Source organism: Chelmon rostratus, chromosome 22 (genome assembly GCF_017976325.1).
Source record: "Chelmon rostratus isolate fCheRos1 chromosome 22, fCheRos1.pri, whole genome shotgun sequence".
NCBI classification, from domain to species: domain Eukaryota; kingdom Metazoa; phylum Chordata; class Actinopteri; order Chaetodontiformes; family Chaetodontidae; genus Chelmon; species Chelmon rostratus.
This window is the reverse complement of record NC_055679.1, coordinates 14447114-14470741: the sequence shown is the minus strand read 5'-3', so window position 1 is coordinate 14470741 and position 23628 is coordinate 14447114. Positions and strand designations below refer to the sequence as shown.

Here is a 23628-nt window from a genome sequence, read left to right as displayed (position 1 = left end):
GATATTTAATAATTTAACTGCAAAACTGTGTGAGGAGTTTAGAACAAAAAGTCTCCTTGGTTGAAATGCTATCAGCTCGTAGACGTCTGAAACCCCGGCTAGACGCTGACTTTGATGAACAACCTGAATCTGAAAAGTAACTAGTAACTATAGCTGTTACGTGAATGCAGAGGAGTAAAAAGCACCTCAAAATCGGATTCCTAAATTCAGCGTTAGAGTAAATGTACTAAGCTACATTCATACAAGATACACACAACAAAAACACTCACATGACTGAACCAAATCACATTTTATTTCACAGGAGCCACTGATGCAATCTGAGGAATCCCATTTCGACAAGTGTTACTCATCGTCTCCGTGTGACCGGTATGCTAGCAGTAAAATGCTGACAGCATCTAGTAGTCGCTTCCATTTTTGTCATTATAATAACGAACTTTGTAAAACTGACATTCAGAGGAAAAAGTTAACGAGCATTGTCTGAGGGTATGTTTACATTCTGCGGCATTCAGATCAGATGCATCAGTCACTGGGCTCACCGTCACAACAGTACAATCAAAATAAGTTACAGAACATGCTGACGGGGTCTGAATTTCAGACAGTAGCGAGCCTGCTGAGTCCCACAGGGACACACACACAGGTGGCGATGAAAGCTGTAGTATCACTTACATTTGTACCACATTAAGAATGATAATATCCCATTCATCCTAGACTAGGGTGTGATGTGGCCAACTTTTATAAGAAGACGTTAAAAAACAAACAACAGGGGATAAAGAAAAACGTTCAAACAAGCAGGAATGAACAACGAAGGCACTTCAAGTTTTCATGTTTTTAAAGACAACAAAGATAGAATGGCCAACACTTAAAGGTCCCATATTGTAGAAAGTGAGATCTTTTTGGATTATAAAGCAGGCCTAAGTGCCATATAAATACTGTGAAAGTATCAAAACTCTAAATCCACTGAGAAAAGCGCACAGTCCGTATTCAGAAACTGCGCCTTTAAACGAGCCGTCGGGACTTCTGTAAGGTTGTTATGCCACAACTTTACGGTGATACAGAAACATGGTGGACAGCGCCTGTGAGGGCCTGTGGGGGCTGACCAATCAGAGCAGACTGGGACTTCTGGGAGGAGGGTTTGGAGGTGACAGGCATTAAAATGGAGTGTTTACAGACAGAGGGTGAGTAGAGGTGCTGCAGCAACTGACAGTACGAGAAAAATAAAGATTTTGGAGCATTAAAGCACATTAAAGCATGTACTTTCTAGAAGACAACCAATGTATCACCCTGAAAATAAGCATAACACTGTAATTTTATTCATCCTATATGTACTTGTTCCTCCATTTCTTCAAAATGAGCCAAACACAATCAATTAGCTGCAAGTACCTGTTTTTTTTTTAATTTGCAGACTATTTTTTCAATTAATCAATCAAATTGTTTTGTCTATAAAACTGTGAAAAATGGTTGTCACAGTTTCCCACCACCCAAAGTGACAGTCCCGAACCCAAAGACATTAAACGAATCAGGATATAAAACAAAGAGAAGCAGAAAGCACATTTAAGAAGCTCGGACCAGCAAATCTGGGGCATTTTTTTCCTTGAAAAGTGACGGAAGGATTAATCGATTATCAAAACAGTTGCAGATTTTATTCAGTCAATCCATCTGCCAATCGTTTGAGCTTTAAACACAAAAGTCTGTGGATTTTATGGTAAAACTTGCTGCACGCACACACACACACACACACACACACACACAGAGCGAGTGTTGACCAGCTGCTATCAAATGTTTCACACTTTAACGGCACATCAATCAATGGCGTGGTGAGGGCAGGAGGTGCAGTGTGGAGGGAGTGTTTGTTTGTGTATGTAAGTGTGTTGTACAAAAGTCTCAGATGCCCCCAGCAGAGGAAAAGAAGATGAGGAACGCCTCTCCATGCTGGCTGCCATTCCTATCACCGGCCAGCCCCGTCCATCATCTCATAAAAAATGTTTCAACGCCATCTCACATGAGTCTCTCTCCTCAGCCCGCGCTGACGCAACACAAGCATCGCAGATTTTAGATTCCCGTTTCCACCCAGTCTCCCGGTCTGAATCCTCTCCTGTCCTCTCCGCCGAGCAGGAGAGAAAGGGTGGAGGTTGAAGCGAGGGAAGGTGGTCTTCCTCTGTCACACCCTCTCAGGGTTGCTGTCCCTGTTCGCTCTGCGTCTGGGGAACAGCTTTCGCTTCAGCAGAATCAGCTGCAGGGAGACGGAAGACAGGAAGTGGCATAATTAGAAACTGCGAGCAGCTAAGGACAGACAAGAAAAGCTTTGTGCTGCCTGTCAGCACGAGGATGACTGTGATGCAGAAGGGTGGAGGTGTTTACACTTCAAAATGCGCGCTTTTTTGCTTTCTGGTGGAGAGTTAGCTAGAAGACAAGATCAGTGCCGCTCTCATATTTATTTATTCTTTATCTAAACCTTTATGTAAAACAGGTCTCAGATCAGGATCTCTCGTTTAAGAGAGAGAAAAAATAAACATATCCAGTTTAAGCACACATGCACTGACACACGATATACAATTCAAGACGTGCAGCTAATGTTAAAATGTCCTGTGAGCTGACATTGTATGTTCTGTATTTAAATGCAACCAGAGAGAATTGTAGTAGGTTTTTTTTAACTACACACAATGCTGCTCCTGTTCCTTTGTTATTGAGGACCATCCCACCTTTTCGCAAGGGATGCAAGTGAGAAATATATCCGCTGTCAACATGAAGCTAAAGCCAGCAGCCAGTTAGCTTTGTTTAGCACAAAGACATAAAAATCCACCAACAGACACCTCTAAAGCTCAGTAAGTTCGCGATTTATTTCTTGACTGTGACCGGTAGCAACTACCTGTTGTTGCACCACTTAACTGTTTTACAATTTGATTTTTGCACAGTAAAAAACAAAGATATAAAGTGTTAATTAGTGAGCGTTAACAGTGCTGGTAGGTGGATTTAGTTACCTTTAAACTGAGCAAGGCTGGCCGGTCTTTATGCTAAGCTAAGCGACTGCAGGCTGCAGTTGCACATTTAGCTAATGGACAGATATGGTATAGATGTTCTTGTCTATATTAACTCTGCACCAGAAAGCAATAAGCATATTTTCCCAAAATGGTGACCTGTAATCAAGACTTGGTAACTCAAAAGGACTCTGACACCAGTTCCCTTCAGACCTTTTGTAACCCAAGAAAGCAAAGATAATCTTAGAAGTGGGTAAAATCCCCTCCCTCTGGGCGTGTTTGAGCTCTCTAATCGAAACAGTACAAAGCTGACTCAAATTATCTCCATGTTAATAATTTGGGCAGCAGAACAGCCAGACTCATGCGGTGCCAAAAAACACACCGGGTATGTTTGCGTGTGGTCTGACACATTCTCTACTGGGAACACTGGTCCCGCGGGTCGCTGTGGGGGAAATTCTCCAAAGGTCACTGCAACTATTAACCTTTCTTTAGGTTCGCTGAGGAGAAACAGGAAACCTATGGATTTAGGGAAGTGCCCAAACCTGAGTCGGATAGTATCTGTCAAACAATTCCCTGCATTATTTTTAATCTCTGTCCAGTACCAAATTGGAAGAATTTCACAGGTCCAAGAACACGATCCTGGTTTAAAAATTCTCAGCTATGATGTTCTTTGGATGGTTTTCCGGCTAGAAATCCCACTTATCTGGCAGCAAAGAACGTTTAAGTAAATACAAGCGCTGCATGATGAAAGCCAAAAGACAGACAACGCGTGTGTCACAGAGGACTGCCGGGTGTCTTTCATTTCTGTAAAGTCAGGTCCTGGCCGGTCATACGAGCACGACACATGAGCCGGACGCACCTCCGAGTGGAATTTCGGAAGCCAAGGTCTGAATCATAGCTCCAGTGTGAATCATGGAAAGAGAGAGGTGTGTGAGTGAATGTCCTGTGTGCCTTTATCTGAATGTGTAAGTAAATTGTGTGTGGTCCCAGATGGACACACTGACCTGTTCGGCGAAGAAGGACATGATGGTGAAGACGACGAGCGTCACGAGGACACAGTGCGTCCAGAACTTCAGCTTGTCCCGATACACTCGCCTGAGATTAAAAAAACAAGAACAAACACATCTCATTTAACACATTTAGTTTAAAATAAAGAACATGCCCTTTGTTACTCCATCCTGCACCAGCAGGTACAGGTGAAATAAAATGCGTGTTTTCTGATTGGGTGACAGAAATGTCGGAGGTGGCAAGTCTCACTGGAGGCTCGGCATGCTCTGATGTAATTAGGAGGAAACATGCCGCATGCAGAGGGCAGCAGGGCAACGGGCCGACAAGGTGACATCACCCAACACCATCTGCCTGTTACTGACTACTCAGAGACACTAGAGGTGGAGCGGGAGGGGAGGAGGCAGGAAGCTCAGCTGTGTAATGATCTTGCAAGTATCTTGCAGCTAGCGACTGATCTGAAGCCGCTTGGTCTAATTTTAAAGGCTCGCATTCTCCAGCTGAAGCCCCCCAGAAGAGAGGAGCGGGATCCCTGACAAGAAGCCTCTGGAGCCCCAGAGGGATTCCCACTGTTCCAGCCTGGCAACGCTCAGTCCCATGTGGTGACAGCCACAGATTCTTAACTTACACGTAGGCCGCATGGGGGGGGGGCTGCTGCTACCATGTGTGCTTTTCAGCCATTAATAACTGTGCTGTCAACTTAATCTGTCAGGAGAAAATTAATGGTCAGCAATTTTGATGATCTGAAGTTTGTCATCAAGACACTTGTTATGATGTCAAGCTTTTCTCTGTTTGTCTCTTTGGGTTTTCAAGTGTCAGTGGGACAATATAAGCATGGTGAAGACGCCACCTTGTTTTTAGGATTTTTTTTTCTATTTTAGGCAATTTTATAGACCACTAATTGACAAATCAAAAACCAGCTGCCAGATAGTAAAAGCAAGAATAAGAGTCTACAGCCATGCTAGCAGCTACGAAAAGATGACTCAGGCACAGCAGTGCTTTGTGCAAATGTCAGCATGCTAACGTGCTACTATGTAACTACTATGTTCACCATCGTAGTTTAATGTGTTAGCATGCTAACATTTGCAAATTAGCACTAAATGCAAAATGCACATCTGAGGCTTTTTGGTAGGTATGTAATTTGTTTTGCAGATATTTCTGCAAAAGGTCTATGCAATAGTGGTGGACCAGTGACCAACACTGCCATCCCTGATGCCATGCTGCTAACATTGCTATGATAGCCTCAGTAGCTAAGCTATGACCTATGCGTACAACTGATGGAAACGTTCTCTATACTTCATGTCCTACCACTCCTGGAGCTCCTCCATATGCAGGAACCTGTTGCGATACTCTCTGGGCAGCTCAAACTGGGACGGCAGCGGGAACATGGACTCGTAGAAGTCTCTCAGCACAGCTTTCACTGTGGCAGCGTCCTTATGGCTGTGATCGATGTTATCGTTCAGACAGATGAACTTCCTGTTGGCCATTAGTGAAAATACTGACGTTAGTGCAGTTTAACAACCAATATGATAAACAGGTCAACCAAAATTAAAAAGAAAAAAAAATCATCCAAAAAAGAAAAGTGATCTAATCAGTCATTCCCACCTGGGATTCTTCCTGATGTCGTCTAACTGGCCGACCACATGGGACACATTTGTCCGCACCATCTTGAAAGCTATCTCCTCCTCCCCCATGATCTCAAACCTGTCCGACAGAGGACATGTCAGCAGCAGCAACAGCAAAGCAGGAAGAATATTTGATTTTTAATACACTCAGTAGCTAAGATCTCACTTGTACTTATTTTGGTCTCTGAAGGCTTTGTGAATACGTTCTGTAATGGGCTTGCAGTGAAGGATGAGGCCTTTTGTAACAGGAGGCTGTGGATTAAATAAAGTACAGAATATTAGTCGAATATTTCACATTATAAAACAAAGAAAAGTCTTTCAAACATTTATATGCACTGGATTATAGATTTTTAACCAGAAACATCAATTTAAACTTTTCTCTTTTTCCAGCCCTTTTATTTCAAGCATGGCTCACCATGCTGGGGTCATAGTAGGTCTCCTGAGTTGGGTTCACCAGGTGGAGCTGGGTCAGGTTAGTCGGGAGACTCTTAGAGCAGTTTATCAACATCTGTTCCAAGCCTGTCAGGTCCTAGAACAAACAAAATATTACACACAGATAAATTCTGACAATTCTCATAGCCTTATGTTAGGGAGAGCAGATGTATCAGAGCTAGTGCCCACCTGGAGGCTAAGCGGCAGCTCGTGGATCCTTGTGGCCAGAGTTCGAATCTCCCGGTCGGACAGGATGCCTGAGTGGTCGGTGTCGATCTCGTCGAACACCTCAGACACATTGAGCTGCTGCTGAGCGCTCATCAGGAAGTAGAAGTATGAAAAGGCGAACTGCATGTCTTCTGAGTGACGAACACGATGGGCTGATGTCTTAACAAACTCCTCTGGGAATCTGCAGGAAAGAGCGCAGAGCAATTCAAGGTGCTGCCTCATCAGGAGTGCCTAAATCCGATCGCAACAAATCTGTACCGCACTCACGTGTCCTGCAGCTCCTGCATGATGAGACGGTCGATCATGTGAGGCATGTGTGCGGGGACTTTGCGGGACGTGAATCCAAACTGCCCGTTGAGCAGCTTGTTGACGTAGCGCAGCGAGTCGGCAAAAGTGTCCTGCAGCCTTCGGCCAGTGGCGGCACCATCGGTCTGATAGGACTCTTCTCTCTGCAGACGCTCCTCTTCCTGCAGTGTCAATGCAAAGACATTAATATTTAAAGAAATCAAAATAACTAGAAAAGTGGAAGCTGTAGGCCTTACTGACCTCAAGCAGTTCCTGGAAGTACTTCCTCCTCTCCCACGGCAGGAAGCCTCTGTCTGAGGAGATGAAGTGTTGGAGTCTCCTCCCCACTGGAGCTCCTCCTGCAGCGTCGGCTTGCTCTGCCTGACTCTCAGCGCTCTTGGTTTTGGAAATGCTGCTTAGAAGTTTGGAGGTCATGGGCCTCTCGATCACAGCATTTCCATTATGATGTTTGGGAACAAAATCTTCTTTATGCCTGTCATCAATATGGACTGGGATAAGAGGAGTGACAAGTTTTTCCTTCACAGCTGTGTTTTTCCAGGATATTTCCTGGATATTTCCAGCTTTCTCTTCAACAGGTGGTTTTCCCGCCAGGAGCTCGCCCTCCAAGTCTTTATGGGGCTTTCCCTGGACCTTGGCTGCACCCTCATTAACTGGATGTAAATCGAAGACCTGCTGCTTTTGAGCCAGTGTCTTGTAAGGTTTTAGAAGTTCCGCCTTTGTGAGGTTATAACCCTTCATAGTAATGTCACCAATCAGAAGCTTCCCCTCCAGCTTTTGCAGCTCAGTCTGCACATCAGCCGGTAGAAGAGACACATTCAGTGAAGGAACCTCTATGACAACCTCAAGTTCACCAGGCTGCTTCCTCTGGATCTTAGGACCCCGTTTGTCCTCAGGAATATCTGAGAACGGGAACGGTGGCTCTGGGGTCGCGGTCGGCTTCGGCTCTTTGCCGGCGCCTTTGCTTGCAGTCTTGGACACGTTGGCTTCCGGTACTGAACGGGTGTCGACAGCTACACTGAAGCTCATTGTGAACTCTGTGTCGTCTTCTTTCTGGAAAGTGAGATTGTACTGGATCTGGGTGGCGTTGTGGCCCGGATGGAGCAGCAGGTGAATGGTCTTCCACTTGTTGGCGACGGAGGTGTGGCGAACCACCACGTTTTCGCTGACGTGGGCCTCAGAGACTCTGCGAGCCAGTCTGTCGAAGCTGAAATATGGCCTGATTTCACCTCCTGGGAGGGAGTACAGGCTCTGATTCCTCACCAGGGTCACACGGTACAGCTCACCAAAGTGCTCTAAAACAGACATTAGTACAGGGTAAACAATCGGGCCAGATTTTTCTTAAAAGCAACTAGAGCCACGTTTACCGGCTGATCTTGGCCTATCAGAGATGTATCGGCGATATATCTGTATCTTCTTATATGTTGTCTGATATGCAGCGATATAAAAACTGCTCTGGGTAAATTATGATTATTAAATTCCCTGTCAAGTTTACCGTTTCAGTATAATTCTATATAAAATTTTAATAATAACTCTCTGATATTGATATCGTCCCCAAAAATCAGGTATCTCTCAGGCTCTATTATCAATGACAAGATTAAAAAAAAACCAAAAATGCAACAGATTGACTCTATATAATGTTGTTGTATAGTATTTTTAATGTGTTGTTTTCTACGATCATTTTGACTTGTGAAGAGCCTTTGAGCATCCTGAAAAGAATAATCATATATATCAGACTTAGGATACACAGACAGTACTTGCTAATGGATCAATTGATGGTTGGTTTTGGTCTTTTCATGGAACAGTAAGAAAAAGCCAGAACATCACCTGACTTATCCTTTAATCTGAGTTTTTGTTATGAAGCAAATGTAGCATGAAAATATCAACATAGCATCCGTTTTCTTTAACTGACCTTGGCCACAGTCTCCCACATCAAAGCCACATGAGAGGACATTGCAGGCTTGGTCACAGAACTTGTCTGCCAACCAGGAGTTGGCACAGCCTTGATTACAGTAGGACGTCCCCCCGAGACCTCCAAGACCACCTGCAAACTGCCACACCTGTCCACCAGCACCACCTGGCCCGCCGCCACCGACCCCAGCCGCAAACCGACTGTTCCCTGCTGCACCTGTCAGAGAAAGGCAATAACATATCAGACACGACTGAAACAAATCAGCTTATCAACGCAGGAGAGGCGATGCAGATCTCTGTACCGAGGCAGTCTCCTCCATCCCAGTCACAGGCAGAGTTGTTGCAGGCTTTGTCACAGTACCCATCTTTGATCCAAGATCCTGGGCAGCCCTCGGCACAGTTGGGGACGGGCCAGGTGAGATACACCTGCAGGGAAAGTGAGGGGAGACAAGAATAAGAGCTGGAGAACAGCTGTCTGGTTAATGAGGCTCACACGTCTGTGCATCTGACAAGTTATCATGTTTATACTTTTACAAAGACATCCATGGAGCAGCCTTAACATACACGTTAAACTAAACTGCAGCACTTGTTTTAAAATGAAACTCCTGCTTAGCTCTCTGGACGTTGCATTCACACCTTCTGTCCTTTCGAGTGGCTGTAGAAGTCGTCCGGCCAGACGTCTTTGCCGAACATCACATCGTCGTTGAGGTAAATGAACTTCTGGGAGAGCCCTGGGATGCGGTGGATGTGGGTCTCAATGGCCGGGGAGCTGAACGTGGGTAGGTGGCTGCGGTTCTGGAAGATATCCTGGAAGTCAAAGAAAAACACATTTACACACATACAATGATAAGCTAAACATAGTTTCTGTGATGAATGTGTGTGCCTTGAAAAGAGACTTAATTGAGTCAGTTTGCTGATTTGGCTGCATAAAGCTCACTAATACATGAGCAAATTTAACCATATTTTATAGCTGGGGTGTTCAGATCAGGTTCTTTCCATTTGGTACAAGTTGTGTAATTGTTTTGGTGTTTTTATGTTTGGTTTTTAATGCACTACATAGCGTTATTAGTCAGTAAAAATATCCTGACCACCAATCCCCGGACAAGAGTGCAGCGCAGTGTGGGCTGAGGCTTAGATTTTACCTGATGTGAGACAACTGTAACTCGGGGGTTATCCAGGTTGAGCCAGGAGGGAATCTGCCCATTTGTGACGATGAAGACGTGTCGCACCCAGGGGGCGTGTCTCTCCACGGAGCGCAGCGAATAGCGGAGCTCCTCGTTGTCCTCGAATCGGCTGGCTGACACATCTTCATCCTGTTTGGACTGGAGAGAAGAGTGAACGCTGAACACTGCTCATTATGAACAGCTAAGGGGGTTTAAATATTATGATGAGGGACAAGGAAGGCCAGTCGCACCTGTGAGATGGCGGTCAGGTCCCAGAACAAGTAGCCGGGGCTGATGGTTAACTCTTTTCCATCCAGGGTCAGGTTCTTCTTAGCCTGCTGGGTCAGATCAGTGAAGTCCTGCGGGGTTTTCAGGTGGAGCAGAGCGATGCTGGCCTCAGAGTACAACTCGAACTGAGGGACGCATAAACATATCAACAGGGAGGTGTTAATTGCTTGGAAGAATGCATTTTAATGAAGCTGTAGGACACAAACTAATCACAATAAAAAGAACGATCCAAACTGATGCACAAGAAGTCCAGATATCCTGACTTGCACAGGTCAAGCTACAAACACATTGGATCCTTTTCCATGAGGCAACTCAAAGCCATCTCTCCCTACCCGGCAGTTCTCACTTGTTGTACTTTTCTTAGCCACACTAAAGACATGGGCACTACTCTTGTCAGATTCACACATGCCATGGAAATGCTGAAACAGAAGGGGGAACGGGACAGTCCAGCACTAGGATGCCAAGCACCATGAAATTCTACAGAAGAAGAAGATGGGGAAAGGCTGGATGCACGTGCACGCGTCAGATGACATCTCTTAGGTCTTGAGGTGGGAAACTGGCGCTACAGATTTCCCTGAATATCGGTCCCCGCTGCCATTCACACATGACCCCGCGCAGGAAATGTTCCTGAACATTTCAGGGATAGACTGATGGTGTGAAAGGAGCTTAGCAAGCTCAAAAGTTTCAGCTCCTCATGCAAACGGGAACTTCAAAGCACTTTGACTCTGAGTATGAACCAGATTGCTTCTGGCTGTCGTCGGTGTGTGGGAAAATCAGTGGAGTGCCCCTTTAAGTCAGAAAAACGAACACAGTGGGAACACCCTAAAAAGCAATTTCTCAGAGCTGAAGTCACAAGTTTCACGACACAATGTAGCTACAGTGGCAGGCTTGCAACAGAGAACTTCAGTCTAGCATTAGGACAGACAGACGGAGAGATTTCTGAAAGATTGTGAATGAAAATCACAAGACGCACGGTGACCTCCGAGGTCAAATCAAAGCAGCGATGATGCCTGTGTGGAGGCATCTGCTGGCTGCCGCAGCCTCCAGTCACAACAACAAGTGTGTGTGTGTGTTTAAAGAGGTTCGGAAAATTCTGTGATGTAACCTCGTCTCCATGGCTCTCTGTCTGATCTCAGGAAAGCTATGTGAGGCATTGGATGACTCTGTGTGTGTGTGTGTGTGTGTATGCGTGATTCCCCTGGCCTTGCCCATTTCAATGGTTAGCACTTCAAACCATCCGTCCCACCTGTCTCATCTCTCAAACTCTTTTTCCCAGGAAAACACTCACCCTGTCTCCCTCCATCATCACCCAACACTGATCCCAAACGTCTCACTTCAACTCGTGTCCAGCCTCGTCTCGCTCGTTTTCCCCCGCTCCTGTTTTTAGGTGAGGAGGATTAGCTGTGTCTTGTAAACCCAGCGGGGAGCAGCCAGGAGACAGCAAGCCCCGGATCACATTGCCGTCTTTATTATAGCTCCCTTCATAGTCCTGATAATGCTCTGACACACGCACACAAAGCAGAGGTGTGTGGTGGCCTCACACAGGCACGTCTGCCGTGCAAGTGTTGACCATTTTCTACACACTTATGGCACATAACCCTGATCATTTACTGGGTCACAAGGACAATTAAAATTGAAAACTTTTCACAAGTGCTGAAAGAGTTGATTCACCATTTTTCTCAAAATGTCATAATCAATCAATCATTTATGATGTTAAAATGCTGAAAACGTTTTCTGTTTCCAGTTTCTCAAATGTGAGGATTTGTTGCTTTGATCTCTTTTAAGTATCACTGTAACCTGAATATCTTTGGGTTTTGGACTGTTAGACAGAACCCAGGATTAAAGCAGTAGACTATAGTCAGTGTATTAGAAATATAATGTAAGTACAGAAAAGTCAATACAAGTACACTTTTACTTTCTGTGCTTAATTTAGATTAAACACAAATATCAAAGGTGCCCTGTATGTTTGACATATACTTCTTAAAAGTGTACTTCGACAGAGTTGTCATTCAGTTTACTTAAATGTATTAAAAACAAATATATTAATTCTGCAATACTTAAGTGGTATTTCAAAGTACCTTTTACTCTTACTAGGATTAAAAATACTTATACATTAATACATAATACAGTATACTTATTTTCAAGTCCTTTGTTATACACTATTAGCATCTTAATTCAAGTGTAGTTTAATTTCTCTTAATTTTAAGTACATTTAAGTATATTTCCAACACAGTGATGATATAATACAATTGTACTGCGAGTGTGTTTTGAATGCTCATGAATCCTGATTTTCACTGGTGGACTTCAGTGCACTTGAAGTTTGTAAAAAGTTGTGCCAATTTAGATTAAGTGTGAATTAACATTTACACTTCAAGTATTACTCAGGTGGTACTCCAGGACTACTTCAGAATGCTTAAGTATACTTGAAGGCAACAAAAACAGCACAGTGTACTGAGTACACAGGAACAGTAGTTTCAGCACCTTCGCTCTCACTCTGGGACGTTTTCTTGTAGCGGTAGAGCGAGCGCCCCCGAGGCTGATGAAACAAACAAAAAAATTATATCTGAGTGAATGTCTTTTATAAGAAATGAAACACACAGCTGCCTCATCCAGTACTACTTTCTGAGTTTTGTAGCGGCAACCTTCCCTGATCTGGTGTGCAGCTGACCTGCAGAGCAGGGTTTCCAGAGAAGAGAGCTGATAACTGTCATGTCCTCCAGGCAGCAGCTCGAAGTAATCATCACCACAGCATTAAAACGTCCCGTGTGAGTTTTATTCCTCTCACGTTATATACTGTGGTCACTGGACTTGTCGCTGGAGAGCCACCAGAAAATGTAATTAGCCTACAAAAACCGAGCTGGCACTCTGTGTAAACCAATTAACCCTGTGGTGAGTGATTTGTGTAAGCAGAGGGGTTGTGATGTCGTAGTGGCGTGCGGCGCGGCAGACGGCTGCATCTGAGCTGAAGCTGCGTCATCGTGAATCACCTGTCGGCTCTGACACCAGATTTAAGGATGGTCCGAGTGTTGAAATCCATCTAGCGTCTGTAGACTGATGTCTGAAGCAAGTGAGATGACCATAAAAGCCACAAATTCAACTTAATTCTTGTCACAGTGATGTAACTGATGATGAAAATAATCGTAAATAAAAAACATGTTGCTGCATCAAATTCAGAATAAGAGGATATTTATAAAAATCATTGAAGGTGATGAGGTCAAACATTAAATGTATTGTCTTTGTGCTATTTTCAATTGAGTGTATGTCAAAAAGGAAAAGCAAGTTGTCACATTCTGTTTTATTTCTGTTTAACAGCGGCCCAACTTCCTTGGAATCTGGGTTGTATTTGCATATTTGCACTTGAGCGTGCACATGAAAACACACTGCGGTGCAAACACATCAGCAGGCTTGTACACAAACAGTGGGGGCGACAGCACGGGCAGGTGATCGGGGTTGTGGGGCAGCTTTCATCACCATAGCCCTCGGTCTAACACCAGCTATAAATACCGGCCGACTCTCACCGCTGAACCTCTCCCTCCACGCTATGCACATCATCCCTCTTTCACAGAATCGGCCTGGCGACACCAGGAAGCACCTTGAAATCCAAACTGTGCATTGTGTGGTGGCCCGTGTACCTAGAATCCCTCCCGCCTTAAACACCAAACACACACACACTTTCCATCCTCTTTCCTGGACTCTGAGTGACACCTCTTCCAGCTTGCCCCACTTAGAAAAGATGAAAACTGGACTCCAAACAGGTAAAGCCAGGAATAAACACGTGTGAGATGACAGGGCGTGTCGCAGAGTGCAGGGAAGGTCATTCCAATCCTTGTGACCTTTCGGCGCGCTGGCTGGCGCCGCGCCACTCCAAACAGCTGTTCTACAGTTAACCCCCACACCGCCAGCTTAGGTTACAGCCCGAATGCCGCTGGTTATTATCACATGACCTGCCGAACCTGGGGGACAATGCGGGGAATGATGGGACAACTGGGTTTGATGATGATATGTAGGTTAACGGCGTTTAACCTACATGTCATCACAAACACTATAGTGACTCTGACTCCCCTGAGGTTCACTGAAGTTGTTTCTTCACCTGCTTACGCTCACAGACAGTATCATTACATATATTACTGTAATGCTCAGGGTATCTGCAAGTTTCAGATATTCCCAATTTAGTTCTGTAGATTTTTAAAATAAGAAACAACTAAGTCTAAAAAGCGGACTGTGCAACAGGTCATGATCTTTGTTTATGCCCTATGTAACAGTATACTGACCGGGTGTGTTTCCTGGTCTACAACTTCAGGAATGATGGGACGAAAAAAAGCTTTGCTTACTTCATGCCAAAAACGTGTTCTGGGAGAACATGCAACGCCTAACTCTCTTAAAAAAAGAGTTTAAAGGGGTTATCAGGCCCTGTCTCTCCAGATAAATGCACATTTGCACTCAAAAGAAACCTCAAAAAGGTTACGATTATTCATAAATTAACCCATGGATGATTCTCCAACACAAGAACTGTATCTGCTTTAAAATACAAAGAAATTACTGAAGTGAGACATGAATAAAGTGTGTATTGATGTTTTTTTCTGTTTTTTTTCTCATATATAATGACTTCTTCAGGATTGTGTTTGATCTACTGTGAAATGAATAGCTGGATAAAAAGAGCAAACTTGTAAAAGTAATGTAAAAGAGCTTTAGTGCAGCTCCAGTCACTGTATTTGTAACATTTCATGTTTTACGTGTTTTAATGGGCTGCAACAAACAATTAATTTCACTATAACTATTCACTGTGCCGATAATTTTCTCAAACAATCATTTTATCTGTCAAATGTCAGAAAGTAATGAAACTAGCCTTTTGTTATGTAAGTTGGCATATTTATGTTTTTATGTGTTTGAACACAAAAATGTTCAAGAAAACCAGCAAGCATTCACATTTTGAGAAGCTTGAATAAGCATGGCAACTGAGCAAAAAATGACGTAAATTGTTAATCCACTAATCGATTAACTGACAAACCAAAGTAATGAGAGGTTTTTGAAGACTTTGGCTTTTGGCAATTCATTTTTAGGCTTCTTATGAGTCCACTGATGCTGTAAGGCTGCTGTATCACCCCTCTGTTTTGCATTTAGCATAAAAGGCAGTTATAAAAGATGCTATCTAATCCGTCACCCATTAATTCTAACCGACCATGTGAGTTTATTATCGGAAGACAGGACAAACAGTTGACTCATGCCTGTCCTGCCGTCTGCAGGGTCACTCCATTCCAGGTTGCACTGTTATGTTTTCTTTGATTATTTCAGAGTAATCCGCGCTCGTTAGTGGCATTCCTCCCTCTCAAAATATAAAGCAGAGTTCTGATTAGAGAAAATTATTAGATACACAGACCACTGAGCTAAACAGAGGCCCTTTATCCACATCACAACATGTTTAAAATAGAAAAAGCCCATATTTAGCAGGACCTCCTCCCCACGGAGGATTTGGCATCTGTGTTTAGCGCTTCCTTGGATTACGCCGCTACGATGTATAAAAAGATCTTTAATTTGTGCACACACTAACATACAGTACATGTCTGTAGCGATAATGATGCAGCAGCGCTGTGTTAAGACACTGCAAGAGTGACATCTGGTGGCCACGTCAGTTATGAAAAGTTGCTCTTCACCTCGTCACTGGCAATATTTTCCCAATAACTGTAGAAATAATGCACAGTCTCGACAACAACTGAGCCATACAATTAATATAAGAGACATAAAAGTCAAGAGTGTCTTCTGTACATTTATCAAGCGTTCAACTCTGCCGCCTGCTGTTCTAAAACTGACATCTCCTTCTTATCAGACCTGCATGTAGATTTTCAATTGATGAAGCTGCAGATCAATTAAAGCAAAAGAAAAAGGTTGGAGGTGTCTAACATTGTGTTCGTATCTACTCTTTACAAAAGAGAAACTTGCGATGAAATTAATTAAATCAATTATGGATCTGTATCAGGGGCCGATCTGGGCATTTTTAATGCATTGCTACTGACTATGAGAAGGTAGATCAAAATCTGATGCTGTCTGTGCTGCATTCATTCCACCTCAGCCTGCTGGTGTTGCAGCGCTGCTCCTTAAAGACAGAGTGAACGGTCAGTTTCAGGAGTCGCGTTCTCCCATTTACACTTTCATTCTTAAATCAATAATGCAAGCTCAGCAAGTTTATCATTTTGAACCAGTACATCCAGCATTTGGATGAAAAAGCTTGTGGAAAAACAGTTCTGGAAAGACGGTCAAGTTTCGGTCAAGTTTGAATGAAGTGTGTTTTACAAAGATAAAAATACCTGTTTCTGTGAATGGAGTCTGGTGGGTTTGGCTATAGCAGCCGTTTCTGGTTAAAGAAAACCGATCTTACTCTTTAACAAAGAGGTCTATCTCTGTAGGGATGCTTTCCATAATGCTGTCAGACACTTCTTAAAACAATGTGAGTCTGTCAGTGGCAAAAACACTTTTGCATGTTGTCTCTGCACAAACATCCGGAGGGATAGCATTGCAGCCCGTTTCGCGGCTGCTGGTTGCAGCACTCTCGCTCAATACCAATTGAATTTGTCCAGGACATTGAAATCTTCCAGGAAATGAGGAACGGCACTAATTTTTAGCTATTGGATCAGACTCAGTATAAGCATCAACTCAATATTAAAGGACATGAATAGGTATCAGGGCCACAAAAAAAACCCGATCTGTGGCCTCCCTGGTGATAAATAATGATGTAGTAAGTCAAAGTAGAAAAATCCTGCTTTACCTGTTTGATCTTACTGGTTATGACAGAAGGCAGTTTGCCTCTCAGCTGCTCTGTTTCTTTAAAGGACGCCGGAAAGCCGCTCAGATAGGCCAGAGACTGCATGCGGATCAGGCCCGGAGCCTCTTTGTCTGTCGTCTGCAAAACACACAATGAAGAGGCACATTTCAACGTTGAAGAGTAACATTGAAAGCTGCAACATGTGCAAAGAGGATGGGAGGATATGTTGAGGTGATATGTTGAATCATGCGGATGTTCATACCGGTCAACATGCATTTAAGAGTTAATATAAACTCACCAGGTAACATCTGGACACGGAGAATTTCTGGTCTTCTCTGGACACGTCTGTATAGGCTTTATCAGCTGTAAAAATGAGTAAATAGTGAGCAACACACACACACACACACACACACACACACACAGACACACACACACACACACACACACACACACACACACACACACACACACACACAGTGGCAGTAGACTGAAGGCTTAAGAGTCACACTTGCAACTGAAAACTTACAGATTTAGCAAACCAGAAGGACTACAGACACTCAAATTTCCACTAAACTGAAGTTCAACTCGCCTGCTTTGAAATGATTTAAAACGACTGGGAATGAATTTTTAGAGGACCGGCCACAGCTGTGCAGGGGCAAAGCCCTGCTCAATCCACCTCAATTTTTATCACATGCTGATGTATTCCTGCTATCCCACACTGACTCCCCTCTTTCAGAATGAGATATTTTATTGCTCCACTTCAAACAGGATATGCATATTTTTTTAAATATTTAGTTTAACTGAAGAAGCTTGACATGCCACTTGTTAACAGAGACAGAAAAGCTCACCCACACTAGTAAGGGTGTGCAAAACATCATCAGCCAACAACATTCAAACGAGTCAATAATGAGTTTGTCTTTACGATCTGATGGCTCACATAAGGGGGGGCAAAATGTTCCTATTAGTCACCTCCTAGTGTGGGTGTCACATCTAAAAAAAACTGGGCTACAACCTCCTTAAACTGAACATAAACCCATGTGATGCATCTTGAAAATCCACACTGTTGCACCGCAGGCGAGCTGTTAAACGCTGCAGAAGTGGCGCCCTGCACAACGTCCTGTCGGCGAATGAAGCAACACACTGCTGGTTCCATGACAGCTACTGATGGTGCGCATAAAAGGCTAATTATGTGCATCGTGGTTGATGCATTAAAGTCCGGTGAAGCAGAAATAGAAAGGTGCTTTGTTTGGTGACTATACAAGATAACCAGCCTTAGATTCAGCTTGTAGCTTATACTGGATTTATCTGGTAACTCTATGGTTCTAATGCTTGTCTTAAGGTTTTAAAAAGAAAAACGTGTTTCTAAATGTGAAAAAATGTGTATATCTATGAGTACAGGACGTTTGAACAGGGTTCAGTATTAGGCAGCAGATCAGGTGTTAAAACGCCTAAATGGCAAAGACATCAAATATTTGTGGGTGTCAAAACTCTTAACTATTACATTTTTTATTACAAAGAAGTAGAAAGACGTTTAAATGTACTTAGAAATTAAGTAAAAATACAATATTTCTACAATGAATGACACCTACGATTATTAGATCTGCATGTGAAATCTGTCTGGTAGCAGAGACACAACAGTCTTTGTTATCATTTTGTGGGATCACTATGGAAATCTCACTTTGACTTTACTGTTCACTGATGCTGTGCGCATGTTACTGGAAATACAGCTCCACCCCTGCAGCATGCTCATGTTCTGGTTACTCATTAATCTTCCTTCAAACAACATCTTCTGCCTTGTAAATAATATTTCCTATCTCAGCGATGATTTGCCTGCTGGGTTCGGTCATTACACCGCTCTGTGGTTTTTATTGCTCTCCCCAAACAATCGCTCGCATGCTGCTTGGAATCATTCGGGGAGCATCGTTTGCTGCCAAATTGTGCCCCTGTTTGTTTCTAGAAATGGTCTGATCTCGATTTTTTTCTCGATTCTCTTGTGTGTGTGTTTACCGTCAGCCTGCGAATGGAAGACTACCACAGAGGCGGTGGTGGACGGGTGGAAGGGTTTGTTCATCAGCAGCAGCTCTTTGGCAGCAGAGAAGGAGGGAGAGAGCGTCGGCAGCTCTTTGAGTGTAATGTTGGCCGGCAGAGCGGGGTCCAGGGCCAGCATGGGCGCTATGATGCAGTGGGACAGCAGGCATTCTGGCTTAACGCTGAAAAATTATAGATGAATATACTTTAGTCAATGCATCTTTTTGTGTATTCTCACACAGATGGCCACTTCCTCTAACTTTGTGGTAGGACTCAAACACACGCATGACATTAGTCAAGTTCACACATTCAGCAAACAGCTTCCTTCGTTGCATCGAGCCCCTCTTTGTGGCTGCGGTTAAAACTCACAGATGGGTTTCAAATCTTGATAGAAAGGAGGGGGAGAAGACAAGTGATGGGGCCCCTTTCGGTGGGGAACACAGGAAAAACTTGCACCGAAGTCCAATCTTCAATGCAGTTCAGCGTCTTGTGTGAGCTTTAAGGTTCACGTCGCCACCTAAGTTGATTATTTCAGTCTGTGCAAAATGTCTTCATCTCTCTCAAAGCACACTTCTATTACAAATAACTCCAGGAAATATCTTTTTTTTTTTAGCTTCATATCCTGTTTTTACTCCCTTGAAGCATTTTTTTTAACTCAGTTTTCAACAACGCAAACCCTCTCTTGCCTCAATCAAATAAAACTCCTTCTCTCTCCCTAACTGATACACGGTTTAACCCACCTCAACTTCCTGTTTCAACACAACATTCAGCATTCTCACCGTGATGTTTCATTATCACTTTAACAGTCATTTCCAGTGTTTTTAAGGGCCTGAGACGTTTAGAGGCTGTACTCAAGTACAAGGTTGGGCAATATGACAATACACACTCAGTGGCCACTTTATTATGCACACCTGCAAAATCTAAGGCAACCCAATACAACACGTCAGTCATCACTTCTACCTTCACAGGGGTAGTAATGTTCAGTTTAGACTGACGCTGTCTGTGTTGATTTAGCTACATGTTTGCTACTGAGGTTGTAGTTTGCAGTGATGTTGAATGTTATTGAATTACACTGAGGTGTTTCGAACGTTTTACAAACATGTGCACAGTGGAATATTAGGACATTTCAATTTAGTGCAGTGCAGTTCAAGGGAGAATGGGCTGCATTAGATTGTATAGGTGTACCAAGTAAATTGGCCATAGAGTGTATATCCAATGAGACGATGTAACACCTTTCGTATCTATCTCAGGATTACACCTTTGAAGGCCATGAGCAGGTCAATGAGACTGAATTCTTTATGAGAATACTGTATTTACGTATGATTTTGATCAGGTTTAGCCTGTTATAAGTTGTCATTTTGCCATCAATCCATATCCTCCACCCCCTCTCAAATATGTAGTCTTAACTTTGTGACCTCTGAGCACTGTCACAATCTCCACACTCACCTGTCTTTTGGCACTTCGGTTGTTTCACTTGCATTTTTCCCCAGGCGTTCCCTGTGCAACAAAACAGCAATAAATATTATTTTCATCATGTACTCCCTTAAGTAACAACACATAGAATAGCATTGTTTACAGATCTCAGTAGAAGCCAATGAACAGAAAGACTGCACACTTTGAACTTTTTTTTTCAAGCTTGTAGCTGAGAGGACAAGAGAAGTTCAGAGACTAATGAAACATACTGCAGGAACTTATTCTAACCTTTGATCTAAGATTCCCTCTTCCTCCAGGGCAATGTCTGAGCAGGTCAATCAGGGTGACAGTGATAATACTACAGCTCAAGCTTGTATTCAGCTGAAAACTTGAAGGCACTTGAGGGCTTTTGCACTCTACGCCCATATGCTACAGGACAACACTTCAAAATTAAAGTTAAGTTAAATGTAGCTGTGTGTTCCAGCCTACAAATAATTCTCACAATCACGCTTCACTGCACCACATTTGCATAGACAGCGGAGCCACAGCTACCTCAGAGCTCTTTGTTCCTCCTCCATTTGCTCTTTGACCATCTTCAGCTCCTTCAGCAGAGCCACGTCTGTGCCGTTCACCCACGTGTACACCACATCAATAGGCATGGGCAGACAGAGCCTGCATAAAGAAACGCTCACATCACTCAAACTGCAAAGGCGTGACCCTGCTTCCTTCCCCAGCGCACACTCTCCGCCAGCGAGTCTGAATTATTTTTTTGTTCAAGCATGGTTACACATCATCTATTCCTCTCAAGGGAAGGGTAGAAACAGTCCAAAGAGGCATGAAGGAAGGTTTCTGCAGAAAGGGGACTAAGGGTTTGCACAAAGAATATGGGTGCATTAATGTCTTTTGCTCACCTGCTTTGAAATGACTTCCCACCTACATTGTCTCTGTAGGAGTCAAACAGCACATGGTACTGGTCTCGACTCCACTCCACCACCACCTGTATGGAGAGGAGGGGCCTTTAGATATTACCCCTGAGGACAAGTAGTTCCATATGTTGCTACCTCTCAAATTTCACACACAGTCAAGTCTACAGTAATCCACACTCCAAAACAGGGCTGTTTCCTTGTTGACGCATTACCTGCACAGGTAGATAAACTGCACAATGAAGCTTTCTTAACATTTTTGGGGACCTTTACAAACTGCTCTTCAATTGAACAAATATTCAAATACCACAACAGAAATTCCAACTATTATAAAATACACACTTCCTTAAGAGGTTTGCCTGATAGTCACAAATCCTCCTTACAACGTGGGGGGCTGTCAGTTAGCAAGCCTCGGAGTCAATTCTTACACAGATTTGAGTCTTTTCTTTAAATATCTAAAATTAGGTAATAAGTAAGTAAATCATTATTATGCCGAACTAGCATGAACATCACACCTATTCATAAAATGTCTAAAATAAAGATGTAAAGATACGTAGGTTTGCTAACAAGCTAGATCGCTTTAAATAGCACAATTCTTGAGTGGAGTCTGGTGAGACTGTCTCAACACAACATAACGGAGACGAAGCGGTCGAGCTACTAACGTTAGCTAAATCAACAATAACGGTTGCTAGTAAGTGAGTAGCGTTAACACAAATAGAAGTACCGCACCTCTCCAAACTGAAAGGCAGAAACTATCATGAGGACGAGCCCCCCGAAGCAGAGGTAGAGTCCATATCGGTGGGACAGACAGGTGTACGTCTGCCTCTGTAACAGCTTCAGCACCGAGTTGACGACTACCATGGTTCTTCTTGGCGAAGCATAGCGCTGCATTCATTCAAAAAAGCGCAGGTTAACGTACTAAACAAAGAAAGTAAACATCACAATCGACCCGGATCTGTCAGCTGACCAGCCAGACTGCGTGACACATGACAACCATACATTTCACGCTTCCTCGACGGTGGTGACGCGGATGCCGCCCTGCCGCCTTTTCATGTCGAGCTCGTTGTCGCCCTCTAGTGGACAGGAGCAGGGTCCGTGATGCATTCAGGGTCTCCCCACGTCCCTTCAGTGCAGACTTACTGTGTGCAAAGTTAATTATAGTTTACCTTAACTAAAAAATCTAAAACTAGGTGTGAAAAAACATTTTACTTACCTGGAACAAAAATAAAAACTGGACTTTGGAAAAAAGGAAAGCAAATGAAATGATTTTGTGTACTCAGAACAGTAACAAAAATAAAATAACAATATATATCCTGCAGAAAATGTTTTTTTTAAGAAAAAATGTCAACAAAACACGCATCTGTACAAGTAACTGCTTCATGTTACACATACTCACTTAATCCATTTCTAGTGTTATTATTTCTAATGTTGTAGCTTTAAGATTTGTCACTGCAAATCCAAAACCTTTTGAAAAAAGAGCAAGAAGGCATAAAAATGCATTTTGATGTTATCAGAAGAGAGAAGCCATCATGGCACTTTCAAAAGAAATGTTCATCCTCTCAGCTTGAAATCGAATCCATCCATATCTGTCCCTAAGTCATGAAGGAAACATCTAAATTCTTCAAATACAAATCTCCAGTACTGTAGTATGTACAGTATGTACTTTCCTGTTTTGCCTCAGAAATACAGGGTTTGGGTCACATGATATTTGTATATAGGGGTTGGGGGCTCATAACTCCTGGCTCTGGTAAAGGATAGTTTCTGGATTTTGATGTGGATGGTATCCCAGATTTTTCTCCAGCCATCCACTGACTTCTTCTTCTTCTTCTTCTTTTTGAAACAAATATGTGTTCCTAAGGTTAAGAATGAACCTCCACGCATATGTACCATTAGAACCATGAACGATGCAAAAATGCTGGTTAATGTATCGTACGTTTAGGTAAGATGAAGCAGACTGAGAATAGCTTTATAAATAATACTGTGCCAATTGTTAAGTCCACAGGTGGACAAACCAGATCTGTAATGGAAAATTATAGATGTTGGATTTCCACTACAGATCATCCAACCCGAATATACAAAGTGCAATGGTGAGTAAAGGATTTAAAATTTGTAATAAATCTCAGTGCTCTATGGTACACAGAATCCAACATTACGAAAATGTATGCATGAATATAGCATCACCATAGTGCAGCACGGACATACTCCCAGACTCTCCTTTTTTTCCAGCAGCCTTTTGTCTTTTTGGCTGAATCAAAACTTGTCTCTTTGCGTGACCAAAAATCAAGAGTACCAAAAGTAAGTTGAGCCGAGCCAAGCTGTGCCATGCAATTGATATGAGGCTGCAGTTTTTCTGGCATGACAGTAGCCCTCTTCTCTGCTGAGTCAGGAGTCGCCCGGGCTAACAAAGCCTGATAAAAGGCCCCTTCAACCAACAATTTCTTAAGATTGCTGCCAAGTCAGGCACTGGTTTCAATAGCTGCATCAACAACTGAGGCTCTGGAGTGGCCCCACTTGTGTCCCTAAGACTTCCTCTGAATGTAAGAAAATCTCCTCAGAGGTGTGAGCTAAACACTTCTG

General features: G+C 43.2%; 1 protein-coding gene across 1 annotated transcript; it reads right to left on the bottom strand.

Moving 5' to 3' along the window:
- Positions 1-278: 278 nt before the first annotated feature.
- Positions 279-22051, bottom strand: gnptab (N-acetylglucosamine-1-phosphate transferase subunits alpha and beta). The gene is made up of 21 exons (XM_041963808.1): positions 21781-22051; positions 21040-21125; positions 20681-20800; positions 20162-20212; positions 18695-18897; positions 16986-17050; positions 16691-16825; positions 9894-10055; positions 9622-9801; positions 9116-9286; positions 8782-8905; positions 8481-8696; positions 6812-7863; positions 6533-6732; positions 6227-6446; positions 6021-6134; positions 5772-5857; positions 5586-5684; positions 5289-5456; positions 3980-4070; positions 279-2230 (listed from the first exon to the last, which is right to left on the bottom strand). Exons 1-21 carry the CDS (start codon positions 21940-21942, stop codon positions 2159-2161), a joined length of 3777 nt encoding a protein of 1258 aa, XP_041819742.1. The 5' UTR covers positions 21943-22051; the 3' UTR covers positions 279-2158.
- Between the last annotated feature and the right edge of the window lie 1577 nt (positions 22052-23628).